At 37.1% G+C, this 20,180-nt stretch overlaps 2 protein-coding genes across 7 annotated transcripts; both read right to left on the bottom strand.

The window, feature by feature from the left end:
- Nucleotides 1–976: 976 nt before the first annotated feature.
- Nucleotides 977–5,585, bottom strand: snrpc (small nuclear ribonucleoprotein polypeptide C). Its single transcript, XM_079840687.1, has 6 exons — nucleotides 5,517–5,585; nucleotides 5,023–5,065; nucleotides 4,831–4,939; nucleotides 4,633–4,722; nucleotides 1,452–1,556; nucleotides 977–1,372 (listed from the first exon to the last, which is right to left on the bottom strand). Exons 1-6 carry the CDS (start codon nucleotides 5,522–5,524, stop codon nucleotides 1,248–1,250), a joined length of 480 nt encoding a protein of 159 aa, XP_079696813.1. The 5' UTR covers nucleotides 5,525–5,585; the 3' UTR covers nucleotides 977–1,247.
- Nucleotides 5,586–7,013: 1,428 nt separating this feature from the next.
- On the bottom strand, nucleotides 7,014–18,019 carry sys1 (SYS1 golgi trafficking protein). 6 transcript variants are annotated; one of them, XR_013818321.1, is made up of 5 exons: nucleotides 17,852–18,017; nucleotides 16,797–17,034; nucleotides 14,881–14,948; nucleotides 7,851–8,720; nucleotides 7,014–7,446 (listed from the first exon to the last, which is right to left on the bottom strand). XR_013818321.1 is itself a non-coding variant. In XM_079841036.1 (4 exons), the coding sequence occupies exons 2-4, from the start codon at nucleotides 16,956–16,958 to the stop codon at nucleotides 8,480–8,482; spliced, it is 471 nt and encodes a 156-aa protein (XP_079697162.1). In that variant the 5' UTR covers nucleotides 16,959–17,034; nucleotides 17,852–18,017; the 3' UTR covers nucleotides 7,022–8,479. The 6 variants fall into 6 exon arrangements, 3 of the variants coding, with proteins under 3 accessions (XP_079697162.1, XP_079697163.1, XP_079697164.1); XR_013818322.1 differs by having other exon boundaries at nucleotides 7,019–7,415; nucleotides 7,882–8,720; XR_013818320.1 differs by having other exon boundaries at nucleotides 7,021–7,385; nucleotides 7,974–8,720; nucleotides 17,852–18,019.
- Nucleotides 18,020–20,180: the final 2,161 nt, after the last annotated feature.

Raw genomic sequence — 20,180 nt, 5'->3', positions numbered from 1 at the left:
TATATCCCACCCACTAACAGGAGATGAAGAGATCAGTGTTATTCACTTCACCTGGTCATAATGTTATGCCTGATCGGTGTACATGAGGATGATTTTTATGCTGATCCTGAAAAATATTGCAGTTTGTCATTCCGGCTAACAATGACAAGTAAGTTAAATTACACAATTACACAAAATGTTTTTTTTGTCCAGTTGATGATAAAACAAGTCTTATTTACTTTATTGGAAAACATTTGAGCTTTTTTTTTCGATTTAGTTCTGAATTTTGTCTATATGAAATTCCAAATTGATTATATTAATTGAGATTAAAATGTAGCAGTAGTCAATTATGGATATCAGTACATTTGTACATGCCAACAATGGTAGAAATGTCATTAATCTTAACCCTTGTGTTATGAGGCGGGTCAATTTGACCCGTTTTGATTTTTAAGTTGTCAGAAATATCAGTTTACCTATGTTTTTTTCTTTAAATTGTGACTTTTTCTCATTTAGGGTCATGAATATGCATGTAAAGTTTCAACACGCTGATGTGTTTTGACATATACACACACATTTACTGTTACGTTCGTGATGTTCACGGGTCAATAGAGCATTTTTTCCTGATTTAGTTCTGAATTTTGAGTTATCAGCAGCTAAAAATGAGCTCATGTCTATATGAAATAGCAAATTGATTATATTGAGAATTTGAGATTCAAATGTAGCAGAAGTCAATTATGGATATCAGTACATTTGTATACGCCGACAATGGTAGAAATGTAATTAATCTAAATTCACTACCCAGGAAGGGCATTTTCATGGGGAAAAAGATCTGATTTACCCCCAAAAATATATAGTACACATCATTGCATTACATACACAACACTAAGTATAGAAAGTCCTAAAATTGCCCATTTTATTTCATCCGCAATTCACCCTTAAATGCTGTAAATGTATAGCAAATCAAAACAAGCAAAACGTGTTTTTTTCGTTTTATTTTCTCAAAATGTAAGAAACAAAAATGCTGAGAATAATCCCAACAGTAAATAAAAACAAAACAACCATCATACTCACAGACCCATTATGTAACGCGTCATAAATATGAAATGAAAGCCAATGGAAGGTTCATTACATTTTACAGGAATTTGTGATGATCCGAGTCACTCGAGCGAACCAACGTTTCCTGAACCGCGGGCATCATAAAACAATAAAAATCCTCAATCGACTGTAAAACCAGTGTAGCTATTTGGCCGTGGATATCGGGCGTGGTTTTATCGGTCAGGTCGCACCATGCCAGGTCTAACGGACAGCATCATTGGCCGAGCAGGAGGCCGCATCATATGTGGGCCGGGCATCATTTGCATAGGTCCGCCCATTGGTGGACGCATACCTGGACCTGAAAACAAAAGCAAGCCAGAGGAATTAAGACACTAGATTCAGATTGTTGAGGAGACATTAACTGTGAAGAATCTTACCTGGTCCTCCGGGCATCATGCCATGAGGAGGCGGACCCATCATGGGCATCATAGGAGGGCCACCCATTGGTGGAGCCGGTAACATGCCAGGTCTCGGAGGGCCACCTGCAGGTTAAAACAGAAAAACTCTGATTCTTTGTGCATAATCTTCAAAGTAAAAACATGAATTGAATCAGAGATCAGGGGCTCGTTCTTCGTACCTCGCTTATTACATCTAAGATGATTTGACAGATCTTTTAATCGTGATAACTGATCTCTGGCTAATTTGGTTCTTCATACGAATTTGCGGATTGGATTAAAATATCTGGATTAAATGATCTAAGATCACTGCGCGTTCTTGTGTTCCCTGAAGAGGGCAGATGCAGCGATACTCGAAACCACGATCAGCAATGCAGCGATTGGCTGGCGTCAAGACAGCAACGTAATGACATCATATAATTAAAAAAGCCACCTGGCAAAAAACGTGACAAATTATACAATAAAAACCCCACGAATTTCTGGACCTTTATAAGGAAACAGCCAAACCACCAAACCAACATAAAAGTTATAATAGATAAATGATAAATGTTTTTTTAACATGATTACCAATTATTTACATTCACGATTTTTTACAGTATTTGTACACCCTTTACATTTTTATTTCAATGTTGTAATTTAATTTTTAATTCAATTTGGAGCAGATTTGTAACGTGACAGTATTAAAGTTTCTTAAGGGTCAAGATCAAATTATCTGCATCTCTTGCGCTGCATCAAGCCATCCCATAATATCTGTCATCACTTAAATTAATGCACGGCTCAGATTAACTGTACAACATGTGTGTAAACCTCCAATAAAATTATAAAGCAATTATTCCATCACAAATAAATCGCTCAATCAAGTGGCTGTGTCTATATTATTATATACAACATTATAATATTATATACATTCTCATATGCATATAAAATATAACATTTTATATTATTATTATTATTATTTAAAATTATTATTATTGCCCCTGGTTCAGTAATGAACTCTTGTAATAAAGTAGCAGTGGCTGGAACAGATTTTAAGTATCACCTCAGATGAATCTAATCCTGTTCACATGAAATAAGCTCATGAGCTGGTTTAAGCTTACGGACCTGTTACTATGACAACAAGTCCAGGATGAGCTTCGAAGAACCAAACAATCTGAGATCATGTTAAATCGTCAACAATCAAATCCAGCGAACTGAGTTATCGACGTACGAAGAACGGCCCCTGGGCAACTGATACGATGACAATGTTTACTGTATTTAATACACTTTATTGTGGAATACACTTTATTTAAAATGTTAAGGCAAGACACCACGGGTTAAGAGTGTAAACTAACGTTAATAAATCAACAACAAATTAATAATTGTTTTGCATTCGAATATTTCTGAAATGTTGTTTAAATGTGCAAATGAGGCATTATCTAATTAAATGACAAAACATTTAACGCAGCATCCGTTTTTTTCCGTCATCCTTTGGTTAGCGTAACATATGATCGCGCACATTTCAACAAGTTTTACATTTGAAAATCAACAAACAACAAATAACTAAAGCAGCTCTATGCACTTTTTTAAGCTAGATTCTATTCTGTGGGATTTCCTTCCTTATAATGGCCGTCGTCGCATAACTCAAATAATATTTTGGTGTAAATATAATATTATCTCTGTAAACATATTCTCAAGCAACATTCTCAGTGTTCTGCTATGACACATTTAAATCTAGCATATTTTGTGTAAGAGCCCAAACAGTATCCTAGTGAAATTGCGGGCAGGTAATTGCATTTATCATGGGATTTGTAGTTTTATCACCGAGTACGTGTACCAACACCCCCAGAAAGAACTACAACACCCCGAACGAACGCTCTGAGGGCGGCGCAGCAAAGACTCTTGAGCTCCGCTTTCGCCATTCGATACTTTTTTGCTACAGTGTAACGTTAATAACTTTCTGCAGCCAGCATTTCTGGAAATGAACACTTTTTTTAAGACCTAACTAAATTAAATCTAAGACCTCGGGTGAAAATCTGACCGTTTTTAAGACGTTTTAAGGCCTTAAATTAAAAAAAAAATTATTTTAGACATTTTAAGACCCCGCGGGAACCCTGTTACCCAGAGTTTTCAAAATCGGGATAAATCACACGCGGTTTTAATGGTAATTACATTTTAAACAATATTACTAACCGTCAGTACATTTTATCGTGAAACTGGTAATCGTTCTTACGCTTGCCCATTTTTCCTGCTTCTAACACATCAACTCTGAGGACAAAATGTTCACTTGCTGCCTAATATATCCCACCCACTAACAAGTGAGATAATCAGTGTTATCACTGATCAGCAGTGTTGGGGGAAACGCATTACAAGTAACTTGAGTTACGTAATATTACTTTTTCAAGTAACTAGTAAAGTAACGCATTACTTTTCAAATTTACAACAAAATATCTGAGTTACTTTTTCAAAAAAGTAACGTAAGTTACTTTTTCACATTTATTTGAGTGACAGCTCTCCTGCCCCCATTTTTAGAAAAATAAGTGGAAAGGCGTGTGTGTGTAAACATGATGGTTATTGTAGTTCTAGACTAACTCGCACAATAAAGATTCTGTACTCCTCAAAATGAATAAAATCAGTCAAATGCAAAATCAGAGTACTCAAACCTCAAATATATAAATGTTAAATAGAACAAATATTGTTATGCATTTAATCTACCTTTATTGACCAATGTCGTGCTGCTGGCCTTTGATGATTCAGTTAAGCCATGAGCAAAAATTACTAGATTTTGTTTTTATTGGTAAAACGTTTTTCTCCTGCGTCCTATTCTTCCATTATCCAGAATGGCAGCACATTTATACCTCAGCCTGAGGCCTATTATTTCAATTTTGGTATGAATAGGTCTTTACATTAGCACAAAAAAGGACTTTTTTTGCTATTAAAAAACAAAACTAAAAAGCAAGCCCAGCCCAGGTGCGAAAAAGTAACGCAAAAGTAACGTAACGCATTACTTTTCTTAAAAAGTAACTCAATTAGTTACTTTTTAAGGGAGTAACGCAATATTGTAATGCATTACTTTTCAAAGTAACTTTCCCCAACACTGCTGATCAGTGTATATAAAATTAATAAATAATACAATTCTTGGTAAGGTTTGCGACTGCCACAAAAGGAGCCAAGCTCTGAATCTTACTGATATTTGGATGAGGAAGCAGAGATCCGCCAGGTGGAGGTGCTCCTGGGAACGGGGTGGGGGGGATTTTACCCTGCTGGAACGCGGCCGCTGGAACACACACAACAACATTACACTGGAGCCCGAGAAATCAAGATAATCACATCAAGTCTGCACATTATGTGATGATAAACATGCGTAAGAATATGAAGTACTCACTGGTTTTGTCGATGAGACTCTGAGCCTGCTCCTCCATCCACTTCTGATAATAATCCTTCACATTTTCTTTATGTTTGCGTCCACTGCAGTGTGTCTTCCTGACCGATGGCTGCACAGATTACATATATATTGAATATATAATGAACATTTGATGATAATGAAGGCAGGTTAGATTGACAGAGCTGATCTTACCGAGTCGTGTGTCAGGTATGTGTCACAATAATCACAATAAAACCTGAAAGAGACAAAAACAACTCACATTACACACAGTGATAACATCATAGCTCTTTAATAAACACCATAGCACTTACAAAACCATGATTTTATTGTGCATACCCAATGAAAGTCATTTTAAGCACTATATAATTAGTATAACATGGCACTGAAATGATCACACAATGGTTTTTAGATAATGATCTGCTGTTTTCGGACATTCTCTGCTGAGGAAAGCGTTATTTTAAGCGGTTAAACTGTGTATAATAAACATCTGAACGCATTTAAAGCGGAGTTAGCTAACAGAGCTAGCTCTTGTCTGAGAAACGCTGTGTTATTTGTGTTATAGTTTTATAAAATGCCTCAATGTACACCAGATATATCGATTAACCTTTCGCGACTAAGACAAGCTTGTTTGTTTTTATAACATATCGTATATATTTGTATGAAATAAGCACAAAAGACAGACTCACTTCGGCATCTTCACAGCGGACAGCGCGGGGCGAAAACCACCGGAAGCAGAACGCGAGGATCCTTTTGCGTCTTTGTTTGGGTTTGGAGCGAGCACGCGCGTGCACGTGCGCCACCCCGTGTTTGGGAGAGGATCTGCCTCCGCGTACACGCTTCAAAAAGTCCCGCATAAATGAATACATTTGTGTGTTTGGGTTTATTCTAATGACAGTTAGGCACAATATATTTAAATTAGTATCCATACCGTATCTATAATTCTCATTAAAGGCACAATATGTAATTTTCAGACGCTAGAGGTCACTTATTCAAAACAAAGGCGTGTCTTGACTCTTGATTGGGCGGAGCTTTTATTCTGAGATCTTGTTACTGTGCGTTCACAACAGACGTGAGTTCTCCTCATGGGAGGAGCTTCTGCCAGCGGCTCGTCTGGTTGTGAAATGGCTGACATGTTTGTTTTAAAATATGGCGAATAAGCTCAATTTGCCGACTTTAGCTAGCTTTTAGTCTCATGTACAGCTCAAATTGAGTAAAGAGCGTTTTTTACAACTCACCTGTTTCTATAAAGTATGAAGATGTATCGACAGCTCCGGGTATCCACATATGATTGTGTCCTCCGTGTTGTCACTACTAGAGCAAGCTCCTGATTGGTTAACGTGGCGCGAATATCTTCTCACTCTCACTCACACACACGTTTGTTTTTGTGAAATGTGAGGACATTCCATAGGCGTAATGGTTTTTATACCGTACAAACCGTATTTTCTATCCCCTTACACTGACCCTAAACCTACCCATCACACACACACACACACACACACACACACACACACACACACACACACACACACACACACACACACACACACACACACACTGTGCAGTTCACTATCTGTGAAAAAAACCTAATTCTGTGTGATTTATAAGCATTTTGAAAAGTGAGGACATGGGGAACGAATATTTCACCCTCTTTTTGTAATACCCATGTCATTATACACATTTGTGTCCTGATATTTCACAAAAACATGCCCACACACACACACACACACACACACACACACACACACACACACACACACTCTCACACACTTCTTTTTATTCCAGCACTTTCTGTGATGTATATGCTTGCGCATCATAGGAAGTAATAAGAAATTACTTTTCACATTACGGTAGTAGCCATAGTGAGTCACTTTTTTTACTCTTTTTCATCAAACCACAGTTTTTGCAAGTTCCCGCAATTTCACTGCATAAAAAATTTATAAATATCCCACATATTCCATCACATGTTTTTAAGAAAACGTGCCGCAATATCAAGGATATTTGCCTGCAACTATCACAGAAAAAAAAATCTGTATTTCTCTGGAAGGACTGAGTCTACCACAGACTGTATAATATAATATATATATATATTTATATCTTGAGCCTGACGCTTCATATTTAGCCTTTCTATAGTATTCTGTGGTTGGCAGTGTTGGCCTGAAAAAAAAAAAAGGAAAGCCTGACATGCCTGATCATTTACACAGATGTTGAATTTTCTGATTTATTGCAAGAGTGTGTAAAATATGCGGTTGCACAAAAGCATCATCACAGCATTACTCAAAGCAAACACATGTTGAACAGGACACTGACTGTAGCAGACAAACGTGGGTCAAAATGGAATGCAAAATACATTAAAGTAGGCATGTAAACATTAAACAGCATCTGAGACCCCTTTTACGTCCTTAATGTGACATTCCTAGTGAAATAGGATATTAAAGGGATATTTCACCTAAAAATTAAAATTAGCCCATAATTTACTCTCCCTCAAGTCATCCGAGGTGTGTATGACATTCTTCTCTCAGACGAATAAAATCTGAGTTATATTACAAAAGTCCAGGCTAATCCAAGCTTTAGAATTGGATTCATAGCTGCTCTGTTTTAAGTACATAAAAAGTGCATCTATCCATCATATAACTGCTCCACGCGGAGTGTTAATAAAGGCCTTCTGAAGCGAATCAACGCATTTGTGTAATAAAAATATCCATATTTAAAACTTTATCAAGTTAACTTTCGTCCGACCGGCTTCCCGGTTCAATATCTGGAAAAATTGTTGAAAGTTCTCCTGCCGATTGAAAGACTAACGTGACCAGGTCATGATGTCACGAACACATCTGGAGTTTCACTTTCAACACTTTTCCACAGAAGACGATCGGCCGAAAGTTTACTTTATAAAGTTTTAAATATGGATATTTTTCTGACACAAACGCATCGATTCGCTTCAGAAGGCCTTTATTAACACTCCGTGTGGAGCAGTTATATGATGGATAGATGCACTTTTTTATGGACTTCAAAAATAGAGCAACTATGAATCCAATTCTAAATGCTTGGATTAGCCTGGACTTTTATAATATAACTCAGATTTTATTCGTCTGAGAGAAGAATGTCATGCACACCTCGGATGACTCGAGGGTGAGTAAATTATGGGCTAATTTTCATTTTTGGGTGAACTATCGCTTTAAAGTTGTCCTTTGGAACCACATGCAAAAGTAAGTAAATGGGTCCATTTTGATACATGACTTGATAAAACATTAAAACCACTTTTATCTCTCCAAAGAATCATTATCCAAGAACTCAGAATCACACTGCATTTTATTTAGATAGACTTGCACATAAGACATGATGCTTTTTCTGTGCCGTTATGGTGTGCACTTCCATATCTTCAGTAGCCATCTCTGAAAACCGTTAATCCTAAATAATGACTAAATATAATTACAATAGTCCCTTTGAAATGATGCGAATGCAGCAGGAAGTCATCATCCTCATACGTTGCAAAAACCCATTCGAGTGTCTCAATGTCATCCGGATGAAATACAGTGACTTGACCAATTCATCACCAAGTTCCTTCTGGAGAACCACAGAGCTCATCCACTCCAGCTGTGGCACATCTGTCTCTGCACATCTGTCTCTACACATCTGTCTCTGCACATCTGCCTCATAGGTTGGACTTGGGTGCTGTGTTGACAGGGATGGCTCTGAGCTCAGTCCGCATGCACAAGTATTCCCCAATGACCGCCATTAGGGCCATGCAGGCCACATTGACCAACCACCAGGACAGGGCGGCTGGGATGTGGGCGTTATAGATCCAGCAGCCGATCATGTGGAAGAAATGCACGGTTACCGTGAAGTCCAGGCACTGCTTTCCCCGTCGGATGAAAAACCACAGGCCAAGAGCACTGAGAAAGAGAAACATGTCCTTGTTAGTCCAAAACAGCTTTTAAAGGGTTAGTTCACCCAAAAATGTAAATTCTGTCATTAATTCCTCACCCTCATGTGGTTGGACACCCGTCAGACCTCCGTTCATCTTCAGACACAAATGAAGATATTTTAGTGTAAAGCTGATGCTGAGAAAGGCTTCAGATAGGCCTCCATTGGCATTCAGTACATTTACACTCACAAGACCCATAAAAGGCACTAAAAACATCGTTACAAAGTCCATCTCACCACAGTGACTCTACAATAATTTTTGTGCGCAAAAAAAAATCAAAATAACACCTTTATCCAACTTGTTCTTGTCTTCCGTGTGTGTCTCCACGACGCATGCGCGAGAATATGAGCACTATTCTTTATATTAAATTATTATTATATTATATTAATTATTCTCTATATTAAAGCACTTCTACGTTGATCGTGCTTTAGGTCTCGGTGTAGTTCTCAAAATGGGGCTAAAGTGGCATTTCATGGATTCCCGAACGCCGGATCTGCTCATATTCTCACGCATGCGTCGTGGAGACACACACGGAAGACAAGAACAAGCTGGATAAAGGTGTTATTTTGATTTTTTTTGAGCACAAAAACTATTGTCGTCGCATCGTAAGATTATTGTAGAGTCACTGTGGTGAGATGGACTTTGTAACGATGTTTTTAGTGCCTTTTATGGGTCTTGTGAGTGTAAATGTACTGAATGCCAATGGAGGCCTATCTGAAGCCTTTCTCAGCATCAGCTTTACACTAAAATATCTTCATTTGTGTCTGAAGATGAACGGAGGTCTGACGGGTGTCCAACCACATGAGGGTGAGGAATTAATGACAGAATTTTCATTTTTGGGTGAACTAACCCTTTAATTGTAAGTAGGGATGCACGATATTATCAGCACAACATCGGAATCGGCCAATAAACGCTTAAAATATAAAAATCGGTATGAAAAAATTCAGAGGTGGACAGTAACGAAGAAAATTTACTTGAGTACTGTACTTACGTACACTTTTTGAGTATCTGTACTTTACTGAAGTATTATTTTTTAGGGAAACTTTTACTTCAACTTCACTACATTTGAAAGACAAATATTGTACTTTTTACTCCACTACATTTCTATCAAGGCCCTCGAAGTCAAAAGTCGTTTCTGTAGCAGCTTTGCAAGTCAGTGGATGATTTTCTTTCTTCTTCTTTTTTATTTTTGCAAAATGTAAATGTCTGTGAGAAAGAGAAGCGCAGACATATGGATGGATCTGAAAAAGCCTGATGAAAGAGCTCAGTTCAGTCTGGTTTTTGTGCCTCTGAGATGCCAGAGCACGAGGACTGAATAGAGCTTTCTTTTGTGTTTTTTTCGCACTTAAACAGACCAAAACACACAAAATGTCCAAATTTTCATTTTGGAAAGTATTCACGTAAACAAAGTTGATTATGTCTTAAGTGAACGTAAACAGTTGGGGGAATATCAGATGTGTATCAGTGTGTAGGATTTGTGCATTCAGCCTTAAAGTGACAGCAGCTTTGTAAAAAGCTTTGTAACTTTTAAGTATTTAAATGAGTTTAAGGTGGTCGTATGGAGCATCACTGACTGGCTTAAACCACCATGGCATAGCGTGCATTTATACAACAATAATAAAACAATGCATTGACATAAAAAAGGAAATTTACTTTTGATACTTAAGTACTTTTAAAAGCAAGTACTTCTGTACTTTTACTTAAGTAAAAATAGTTTTTAACAACTTTCACTTGTAACAGAGTAATATTTGACCAGTAGTACTTTTACTTTCACTCGAGTAATGGAGTTGTGTACTTTGTCCACCTCTGAAAAAATTATGCCGATATGATAACGTGTTGGTATGCGCCTGCAATAACTCACATGTGCAAGGACTGCTATAGCGATAAGATCACGTCAGCCGTGTGCTCATTCTTCAAGTGAAAACAAGCAAATGCAATGCATGTATAGTGATTTATATTGTCAGTTTTTAAATGCTGCCTTGAATTTGTGAATCAACGCAGGATTGCCAGGTTTTCACAACAAAACTAGCCTAAAACAAGCACAATCGCGTCTCCACACTCTCTAGCGCACGCAGCCTCTACAGCAGCTGAAGCTCCTCCAGGTCCTAGTGCCCGACCGAGAGAATGTTATATAGCCTTTTTAGTGGAGGCGCTGTTGTTACAGTAATAAAATGAAAAGTAGAATACACAAATAAATAGAAGTTACTTCTTTTTCTCAATAAATAAAGCAGTAATGATGTCAAAGCACAAGCATGACACTTGTAAATAAAATACTTTTACATACAGTTTATTAATCTGTAATAAAATTGTATGAAATGGATGATGAAAAACAATCCAAGGAGCTCTAAAATAACTGTGAATGTTTTTATCTGAAGCTAAATACAGCATCAACTGATGCCATGCCACCCCCACTTCATGTGAACAAACATTAAATCCAAAAATAAAATATTTAGGTTACAACTGCATCTGTCTGGGGTGAAAAATTACTGACTTTATTATTGTTATTTTCAGCGCTTTTAATATACTGTTATTTTAAAAAAGAACTTTATTAACATTAATTTATTTTTAACAAGTATCCTTTTAGTAAGGAGACCTCAGAAATCTGAAACCAGAATGAAAAAAAAAAACGTTTTTTTTTGGTCAAAATGGTGGTTTCAAAACAAATAGAAAAAATAAACATATCGGTATCGATATCGGCCAGAATGAGTTGAAAAATATCGGCATATCGGATATCGGCAAAAATCCAATATCGTGCATCCCTAATTGTAAGCAAGCCCAGAGAACGACTCGTTGTGGAATGTGCCTACTTTGGCCACGCCCACTGGAGTGTTAGTGAGATGACGAGGAGAGACGAACAGACTCATGTGGCGTTCACACCGGACGCGATTCGCGCAAAGGTGGACGCTTGAACATTTCGAGTTTACTCGCTCCAATCGCGCGTGACATTCACTGCACAACAGACGTGAATTTGCGTAATGGGCGGGGCTTCCGCCAGCAGCTCGTCTCGTTGAGAAATGGCTGACATGGGCTGTGTTTACACGTCTTTTTATTGTTAAAATCTACTGTTAATGTGTGACAAAATGTAGTTTTAAGACTTTTTCAGTCGATAATGTAGTTGTTTAAAGCTCAAATCAGTGGTTTATTTATATAAAGAGTGCCTATTTGAACATGTAATCTGGCGTTTGTGTAGTTGTGAGCTCCAGTGGATCAGCGGCGCTCATTAACCCGGTGAGATCAGCATTTCCTCAGCCAGTTCTTCTGCCGCTGGCTCTGATGTCTCTGTGGCGGCTCCAGCTATAATTCGTCTTGTAACGGCCGATCTTTGCTCTCATGGATCTATAATTTGTTCCCTGGCAAATCGTTTAGGCTGAGGGCAAAGAGAAGTTTCATTACTTTATATTTTTAGGCTATAACTGTACGTTACAGTAACGTTAGCCTACTAGCACTGACTTTGAATGTTTGACTGAATTGTTTGCTTCATTTCATGTATAGCTTATTATACCTTTTACTTATACCTTTGTATTATTGATCATACATAAACTTGCATTTAACAAAAAGAGACTTTGTTGTGTTTCATGTCATTTAATGTTATCACAGTGATAATCATATTGTCTGAACCAGATATTAATATACAGATTTTCTCCTCATTGTTGTCACTACTAGAGCAAGCTCCTGATTGGTTAACCCGGCGCAAAATATCCGCCAAAGTTCAGATTTTTAAACTCGAGCTAATCGCGTCCTTCGCGCCGCAGAATGCCATTCCGCGTCTCTGCATTGACTTAACATGTAAATCACTCGCGCGAATCGCGTCCGGTGTGAACGCACCATTAGGCCCAATCCCATTTCTACCCGTTAGCCCTTCCCTTTCCCCTACCCCTTCGTTTTGGACGAGGTCGAACTGGAAGCCATGTTAATCTTGGACTAAATCGGCCACCGTAGGAGTTAAAACGAAATCGGAATTGAGAGGAACAGAAAGAAAAATTCTCTGGATGGTCATATACCTTTTCACCACTAGATGGGGGAAAATATCACACAGTGTAGCTTTAAGTCCAAATACAGCGCAAAACTCTGTTGGGAGTGAATAATTTGTTAAACGTGTTTGTGCCTGATTTCTGTTAGATATAGCCTATGCACTTCATTGCTGTTCATACTGGTTAAATATTACAGGACACTTATAAAAGAAACAAGGTATGACGACGTGTAATGGTATAGTAGTGGTGTCCCATTTCTTAGGGGAATATTTTCACCCCTACGCCTTGCCACTCTCTTTCAAGGGGCAAGGGGAACAGGTAGGGGAATGTGAAGGGGTATTAAATAGAATTGGGATTGGGCCTAAAAATAACATCACCTTCCAAAGGATCCTAATGCTAGGAATGAGCTGATTAATTCTCAACAATGTCTCAGTTGAGCATTATTTATTTGTGTTCGCTACATTTCACTGTGGATTCGTTGGGAAATAAGTCACAGACTTTTTCGATATGGACTCGACAGTAACGCCACAACATGTGAGTAACCGTATTAAATCTAATGCCTGATCTGAGACCAGTGATTTCTGATATGATTCATGTACAGTCAGATGTTCTTTGTCTGTGTCAGTAAATCAAACCGGTGACTAAACGCTAAACTAGTCTAAACTGTTTTAGACTAAACTAAACAATTTCACATTATTTTCATCTACTAAGAGAAACAGTAGGTGTGTTTACATGGAGCACTGTCATCGGTTTATAAGTCCAATCCCAATGAAAATGCTCAATATAAACACCTCAATCGGAATAAAAATGCCCAAACCGAATGAAATTGCAATCGGTTTGAGAGGGGTGGGATAAACCTTTTCATGAACCGATCAAACGAAAAATTCCACCATGTAAACGACCTGATCCGATTTCTGTGAGTGTATGTCTTTCTATGGCATGATATACAGCGCGCGCCTCAACTGAAGAGCGCGCGCCGCGCTCACACCAGGCTAATGTTGACAAGAGAGGAAAGTTCATTTTTCTGGGGTATTAAACTTTTTATTTCATAACATGTTATGAACATAATGTTGGAATAATGACACAAACATAGCCTGGCTACACCATCTCATCTTGACAGCGTTTGTCCTATAGGCTTCAACTGCGCCTGACAGAAGAATTTATTTTTCTGAGGTGATTTTTACACTTTACAACAAATAATAAATAGCTTTTATAAAACTGTATAAGTCCTGGTGGCCGTTGAGAGTTGCCATGGCAACGGGGAACATTCAAGCTGCTGGAGAGGACATGTCGACATTTCTCTCTGTTTCTCGTAAGTTAAATATATATATAAAAACAGTTCAACAACTGCTTCAAATTGGTTAAGTAGCATTACCCACAGTCTACTTTAATATTTATACCTTTGTGATTATGGTATCTTTCCTTAATCATCTGAAATATCTATGCGTTTAGTACTAGTAATGATGCGGAGCACGTCTTGAATGCTTTCATTCATGTCTCACCTTATGTTTTTATTAATAATTTGTGTGCATTTTATTGTTAATTTTGTGTTTTTCAAAATAAATGAATTGAATTAATTTTGCGTCCGCATTCATCACAACTGTTGAAATAGCCATTGTATAGGTTAAACTACTGCATGTCCGCCCACAGAAAAAATAAATAAATATAAAAATTACCAACACAGAACTATTGATCCACGAACGTCGCAGTTATTATAACTGGCAAAGTAAGTGATGTAAGGAGTTTCTGGTCCAAGCCTCAACTCGTTTCACTTGAAAATGCCATCGACAGACGTTTATGAGCGATATTTATTCATATTAAACATCAAACGTTTTAAAAAGTTAAACATTTTAAATACTTACAGTCTACATAACAGTCTCACAGCGTCAGACATTAATATTTTAACGATTTATAAAAGATTAATCACGGTCTGGCCATCTGAATTTTGGTATTATATATATATTTTTTTTGTAGTATTACACCACATTGTGTGTGTGTGTATATTAGCACCGTTTGTTGTTTTTCTTGTGGTATAATAAGGAATAATAAGCAACCGAATAAGGAAACATTATAAAACAATGCAGTTCATGACCCTTCAAGATGGCAGACAAGAGGTAAGAGAAGCGTTTGGATTAAGAGACATTAATATAAACTTACCATGTGAGAGAATTCAGAATGAATGCCATCATAGACAAGCGGCCTTGTGTTGTTGCAAAGCCGAGAACCTTGAAAGAAAGAAAACGGGTTATTTGAAAGGCTGGATTGATGATATCAATGAGTGTTTCAAACGCAAAACATCTTGTAAACAATAAGTGCCATGTAACTGATTTCCTACAGGAAAGATATTCAATGTAGCCTGGCTCCGCCCTCCTACGCACTTCAGCTTAGTGTTGTCAAAAGTACCGACCGCGATACCAAATCAAGACTGAAATTTAAAGGGTTAGTTCACCCAAAAATGAAAATAATGCCGATTTCAAAACACTGCTTCATGAAGCTTTCGGAGCGTATCGAATCATGAGCCTCAAAACCAAGGCAGACAATAGCCTATTACTTATTCATTATGATGTTTTTTAATGTAAAAACCACGCAAACGTCATAAGTTGACCTCAGACAACAGTATGAAAAACACCTTGACAAAAAAATTCAGATTCTAGGACTTCTGAAATTAAAAAAAAAGTAACAAATCTTTCCCCCATGGGTCAATTTGAACCCCATAGGAATGAATGGAATGCTTCAGTACTCTAGTAAAGCTAGAAATGCTCCAAATTCAAACTAAAAAATGCTAAAATTTGTTATAGCATTGGCGGTGGAAATGAATTGGATTGGACGAATACGCTTACTCTGTGTCTGATTATATTTAAAATAATGTAGGAGACTTTTTACTGGTAACAAGACATTTGGCATTATCAGGACTAGGGATGCCACAATTCTCAATATAATATTGAAACGTTCGGTACGGCATTCACGGTTCAATACGCGCTTGTGAATTGCGCTTTTGCATTTAATTAATTATTTTATTAATCATTTGCCTCCATCCCAATACTGAACAACGCGACATACATTCACATCACACGTTAGTGGTAGAGTTATACTAGAGTTATTCACAATCACCAAAGTTCATTATTTGCATGTGTTTTAAAGCCTTGCCGGTTAAACATTTCATTTGCGTGCTTATTCGCAGTTTTAACATGCGCTTTTCCGAGCGCGCGCACTAAACGCCTGTCAAACACGTGATTACTGGACTAAGTAGTCGTCTTACTGCGCTAACACTGTCAAATACACACAAGGTTAACATAAACACAGTCGGTTATGTCTAAAGTGAAAGTAAAATCGTGTGTGTGTCTGTATATTAGATGTGTGCAGGTCTTTAATTGACAGCGGCGCAGCCTATAGTGAACACGCCGTCCTTAAAGGGACAGTTCACCTCTAGTTATGTCATTATTTACTCTAATATTGTTCCAAACCTGTGTTCATTGTGCTCGATGACAGAATTTTCATTTTTGTCTATGTAGTGTTTTATTTTTACATTTATTCATTTAATTTCATACTTAAATGCTGCTGTACAGCTCTGAGCTGCCAGTGTAAATCTTTATATATATTTATTTTATATTATACAATTCACTAGGAATGTGTACAAGGTTTTTTTAAAAAGTAAAGTTAAGTTTAAGTAAGGTTTTTCAATTATTTTAAGTAAAAAAACTAGTCTTTTTTCTCCTTAACCTCTTGCTGTTCCTGTCGCCTAAGAATAGAATAACAAAAAACTGATGTGACAAGCCATCAGAACCGAACCGAGCCGAAAACCGTGGTTAAAAACCGAGGTGTGTATTGAAACGTGGACTAACTGTATTGTTGCATCCCTAATCAGGACACGCAAATACTGCATTATTATACATTATATCCAACACTATATATAGTAGCACTGACACTAAACCTCTGTCAACTTGAATTTCTCACACTTTAATTTTGTCACTATCCACGATACATATCGTCGCATTTTTGTATTGCGATTTGTTGACGCGATATAATCTTACACCCCTAATAATGATTGCAACCATTTCATCCAGCTCGATCACCTCATAGCTGAATATCTGGTCAAGTGATCTACTGGCGTGGACCAAGCCATCAACACCGGCCAGCCACAGACCCAAGAAGCTGTAGTAGATGCACTGCATAAGAACAATCTGAGAGATGATGAGGATCGGGTCCCAGATGTAGCTGCGGAAATGACTGGCCATCTCGCAGGAGAAGACGTCCCCACACCGGCTGGATGGATGGGACGGTCAACAGGAGCCCCAAGATTTGGGTTTCAACCTGTCAAAACAATAACACAGTTTGTCAGACCTCCAGCGACTGAACTTGGGTTCTTCTGTCACACCATTGGACAAATTTCAGTCAAAATGTTCAAAAACAGTGAAAGAATCGACACAGACACACGACTCAAACATAAGACTTAACACTATATAACAATTTGCAGCTTATTTGTCAACTACCCAAACACTTATCTCCAAAAACATTGTATTTTTTGTTAGTAACCACGAAAACGTAGCTAAACCAACAGATAAAATTAAATCAATTGTATTGAGTCTATAGCTAGACAACAAACGCACTAGTTAGCATTCAAACGTCAAGAATAATAATGTGTTACCTTCAATGTTTTCATAGTTATATAAATATAATTACGATAATGTCATTTTCTATAAACCATCAAACACGTATAGGTAAATCACCGCAGACATAAACATAAGACTTAACACTATATAACAATTTGCAGCTTATTTGTCAACTACCCAAATACTTGTCTCCAAAAACATTGTATTTTTTGTTAGTAACCACAAAAACGTAGATAAACCAACAGATAAAATTAAATCAATTGTATCGAATATATAGCTAGACAACATACGCACTAGTTAGCATTCAAACGTCAAGAATAATAATGTGTTACCTTCAATGTTTTCATAGTTATATAAATATAATTACTATAAATGTCATTTTCTATAAACAAACACGTAACGTTATAGGTAAATCACCGCAGCGACTGTTTATTAGCATTAGCTGGCTAAACCAGCGCTAGCCAGAGACTTTGTTGACATTCGTCTGTGTAGTTTTATAATGTAATGGAAACACGAACCCCGAGTAAGACACATCCGTAATGTGATCCCGAGCTCGGACGAGCGGCTGACACTTTAAAATTAAGGATAGGCGACGCGTTATGTTAAGGCTAATAACATTAAACTCAACCGGATGCGAAACTTTGAGCCGAAGTTCAGAGCCTGACGTCATCATCATCTGTGTGTGCCGCGCCGCAGATTCGCCACATCGTCAAACGATCACCTCAGAACATATAATCCCGCACTTCGATTGAAATAAGTGGGAAAATGATTCCGTTAATGTCATGAGTTGATATTATTATTATATTTCTCCTTATTTTACGTACCAGTTTAACGTGTTTTATAATTTAATTGTCTGTGGAACTTAATCTAAGGATTTATTTCATCGTTTCATAATTCAATATTATTGCAAACGGAACGTTTGAATTTTGGTTTGGCACATACGGGAAAAAAAAAAAAAAAATATATATATATATATATATATATATATATATATATATATATATATATATATATATATATATATATATATATATATATTCTGGCCAAAATATATTTTAAATATATGGTAATGTGTGTTGTAAACAGTGAAGTTCGATTAAATATACTTTTAAAAGTGAAAATATATATTTTTTCCAGACTTCATATACCAAAATATATTTCAAAATGTATTTCAGGGGCAATAAAATACATTTTCAATCGTATAGTAGCCTACATAGTTCAAATGTGGATGGAACATAAAATAGTAGCGATCAAAACCTAAACTAGATTTTGTATCCATCATTCAAAATATATAAGTATTTTAAACCCTTACTGGAAAAACCACACAAATGTCCTGTGTTTTTCGCATGTTATCCACTTTTGTCCACATATGATCAGGAAATATTCCCAGAATACAGAGTGATTGATTAACATGCAGTCAGAAGAAACTATTTTTTGTATTATTTATTTTTTGTATTTTGATACATGACAATTATACAATTTAAATGTACATCAAATAAAAATGTAAATATAAATAAATCGCTAGATGGTGACGTTAAAGCTGCTGTCTGAAACTTTTTTTATGTTCAAGATTTACAAAAATTATATAATGAGAATGTGCAACATGAATCCATTTTCCAAACCGTGTTTTTGTCTTACCTTGAATCGTTATGGTACACTTATAATAAGTGTTTATATTGGGACTATTTCAGACCGGTCTGGGAGGAAGCGCTGCGGAGGAGCACAGTCCCTGCGTGACTCGCCAAAGACATTAACATAGAGAAGTAGATCCGGCTGCAATGTTCTTCCGCTAGACGCGTGCAGTTCTGTTTATTAACCGCTAGAGCGCAAAAGGACTTGTGCGCACGGACGTTGGACTACTGCGCATGCGCCTCATTTTAACGGTCGTCTACCAGCAGAAGTTCTCAAAGGAAAAGGTAAGAGCTATACATTTAATTCGGGTCATTATATTTGGCATATGTTATCTAAATTGTCACTTTATGTGTTGTCTTTTCAAGGTTTTGTAACATTTGTTCAATTTAATGCTGTGTTTGGTTCATTTGCTGACATCCAGTGAGCTGTAACGTTACTGAGGTAACATTGTTAGATTTCCATTATCTTTCATTTGGATATAGTTTTATATTTGAGCCTGTTACTGATATCATCAGTGGAGCCTGTACATTTTTGCTGTATTTAAATATTAAAGATAAACTTGTTAATTCTAAAAATGACGTTTAAGCCTGTTTGAAAGGTTATGGCCTGGTTTCACCTGGTTGATTAGGCCTTAAAGGCACAATATGTAAGATTTTTTTTATTAAAACATCCAAAAACCATTAGAACAACGTTATATATTTTGTTGATTTGTGTACTTACATTATCCCAAATGTTTCCAAGAATGTTTAAAACCAAAGAAATTAGCCATTTGATCAAACAGCGCTGCGTTACACACACACACACACACACACACACACACACACACACACACACACACACACACACACACACACACACACACACACGGGCAGAAGAAGCAGAAGCGCTCAGAATAAAAGCTCCGCCCACTCAAGAGTCAAGACACGTTTTGAATAAGCAGCGAGAAATTACATATTGAGCCTATAATTAAATTAGGACATTGATTTTTTAAAACATGCATTAAAAAAACATTACTGGTGTGCATTTTGAGACAAAACAATGGCACTGACATATTTTAAAATATGCCAGTGCAAGTTGCTTCCATTTTTGTCACCTGGACCAACTCCTGAAAAGTGAAGGCAAAGCGTCTTGATCGCCCCCTGGTGGCCCGATCCAGTATAGCTCATAAGCCACGCCCTCTCCATGCAATCTAATGGGACGTGAGACAAACTAAAC

The sequence above is a fragment of the Gobio gobio genome, assembly GCF_949357685.1.
Source record: "Gobio gobio genome assembly, chromosome: 17".
In the NCBI taxonomy this organism is placed as follows: Eukaryota; Metazoa; Chordata; class Actinopteri; order Cypriniformes; family Gobionidae; genus Gobio; species Gobio gobio.
The sequence above is the reverse complement of the archived record's forward strand: the minus strand, read 5'-3'. Positions and strand labels throughout refer to the sequence as shown.

What these genes read in the sequence shown, in the direction of transcription:
- sys1 (XM_079841036.1), bottom strand. Translation starts at nt 16,958, where the DNA reads ATGGCCAGTCATTTCCGCAGCTACATCTGGGACCCGATCCTCATCATC. An exon ending in ACCAGATATTCAGCTATGAG is followed by an intron (nt 14,949 to 16,796) that starts GTGATCGAGCTG and finishes CTTTCTTTCAAG; the next exon opens with GTTCTCGGCTTTGCAACAAC. An exon ending in ATTCTGAATTCTCTCACATG is followed by an intron (nt 8,721 to 14,880) that starts GTAAGTTTATAT and finishes TCTCTTTCTCAG; the next exon opens with TGCTCTTGGCCTGTGGTTTT.
- snrpc (XM_079840687.1), bottom strand. An exon ending in CATACCTGACACACGACTCG is followed by an intron (nt 4,940 to 5,022) that starts GTAAGATCAGCT and finishes TAATCTGTGCAG; the next exon opens with CCATCGGTCAGGAAGACACA. An exon ending in CATGATGCCCGGAGGACCAG is followed by an intron (nt 1,373 to 1,451) that starts GTAAGATTCTTC and finishes TTTTGTTTTCAG; the next exon opens with GTCCAGGTATGCGTCCACCA.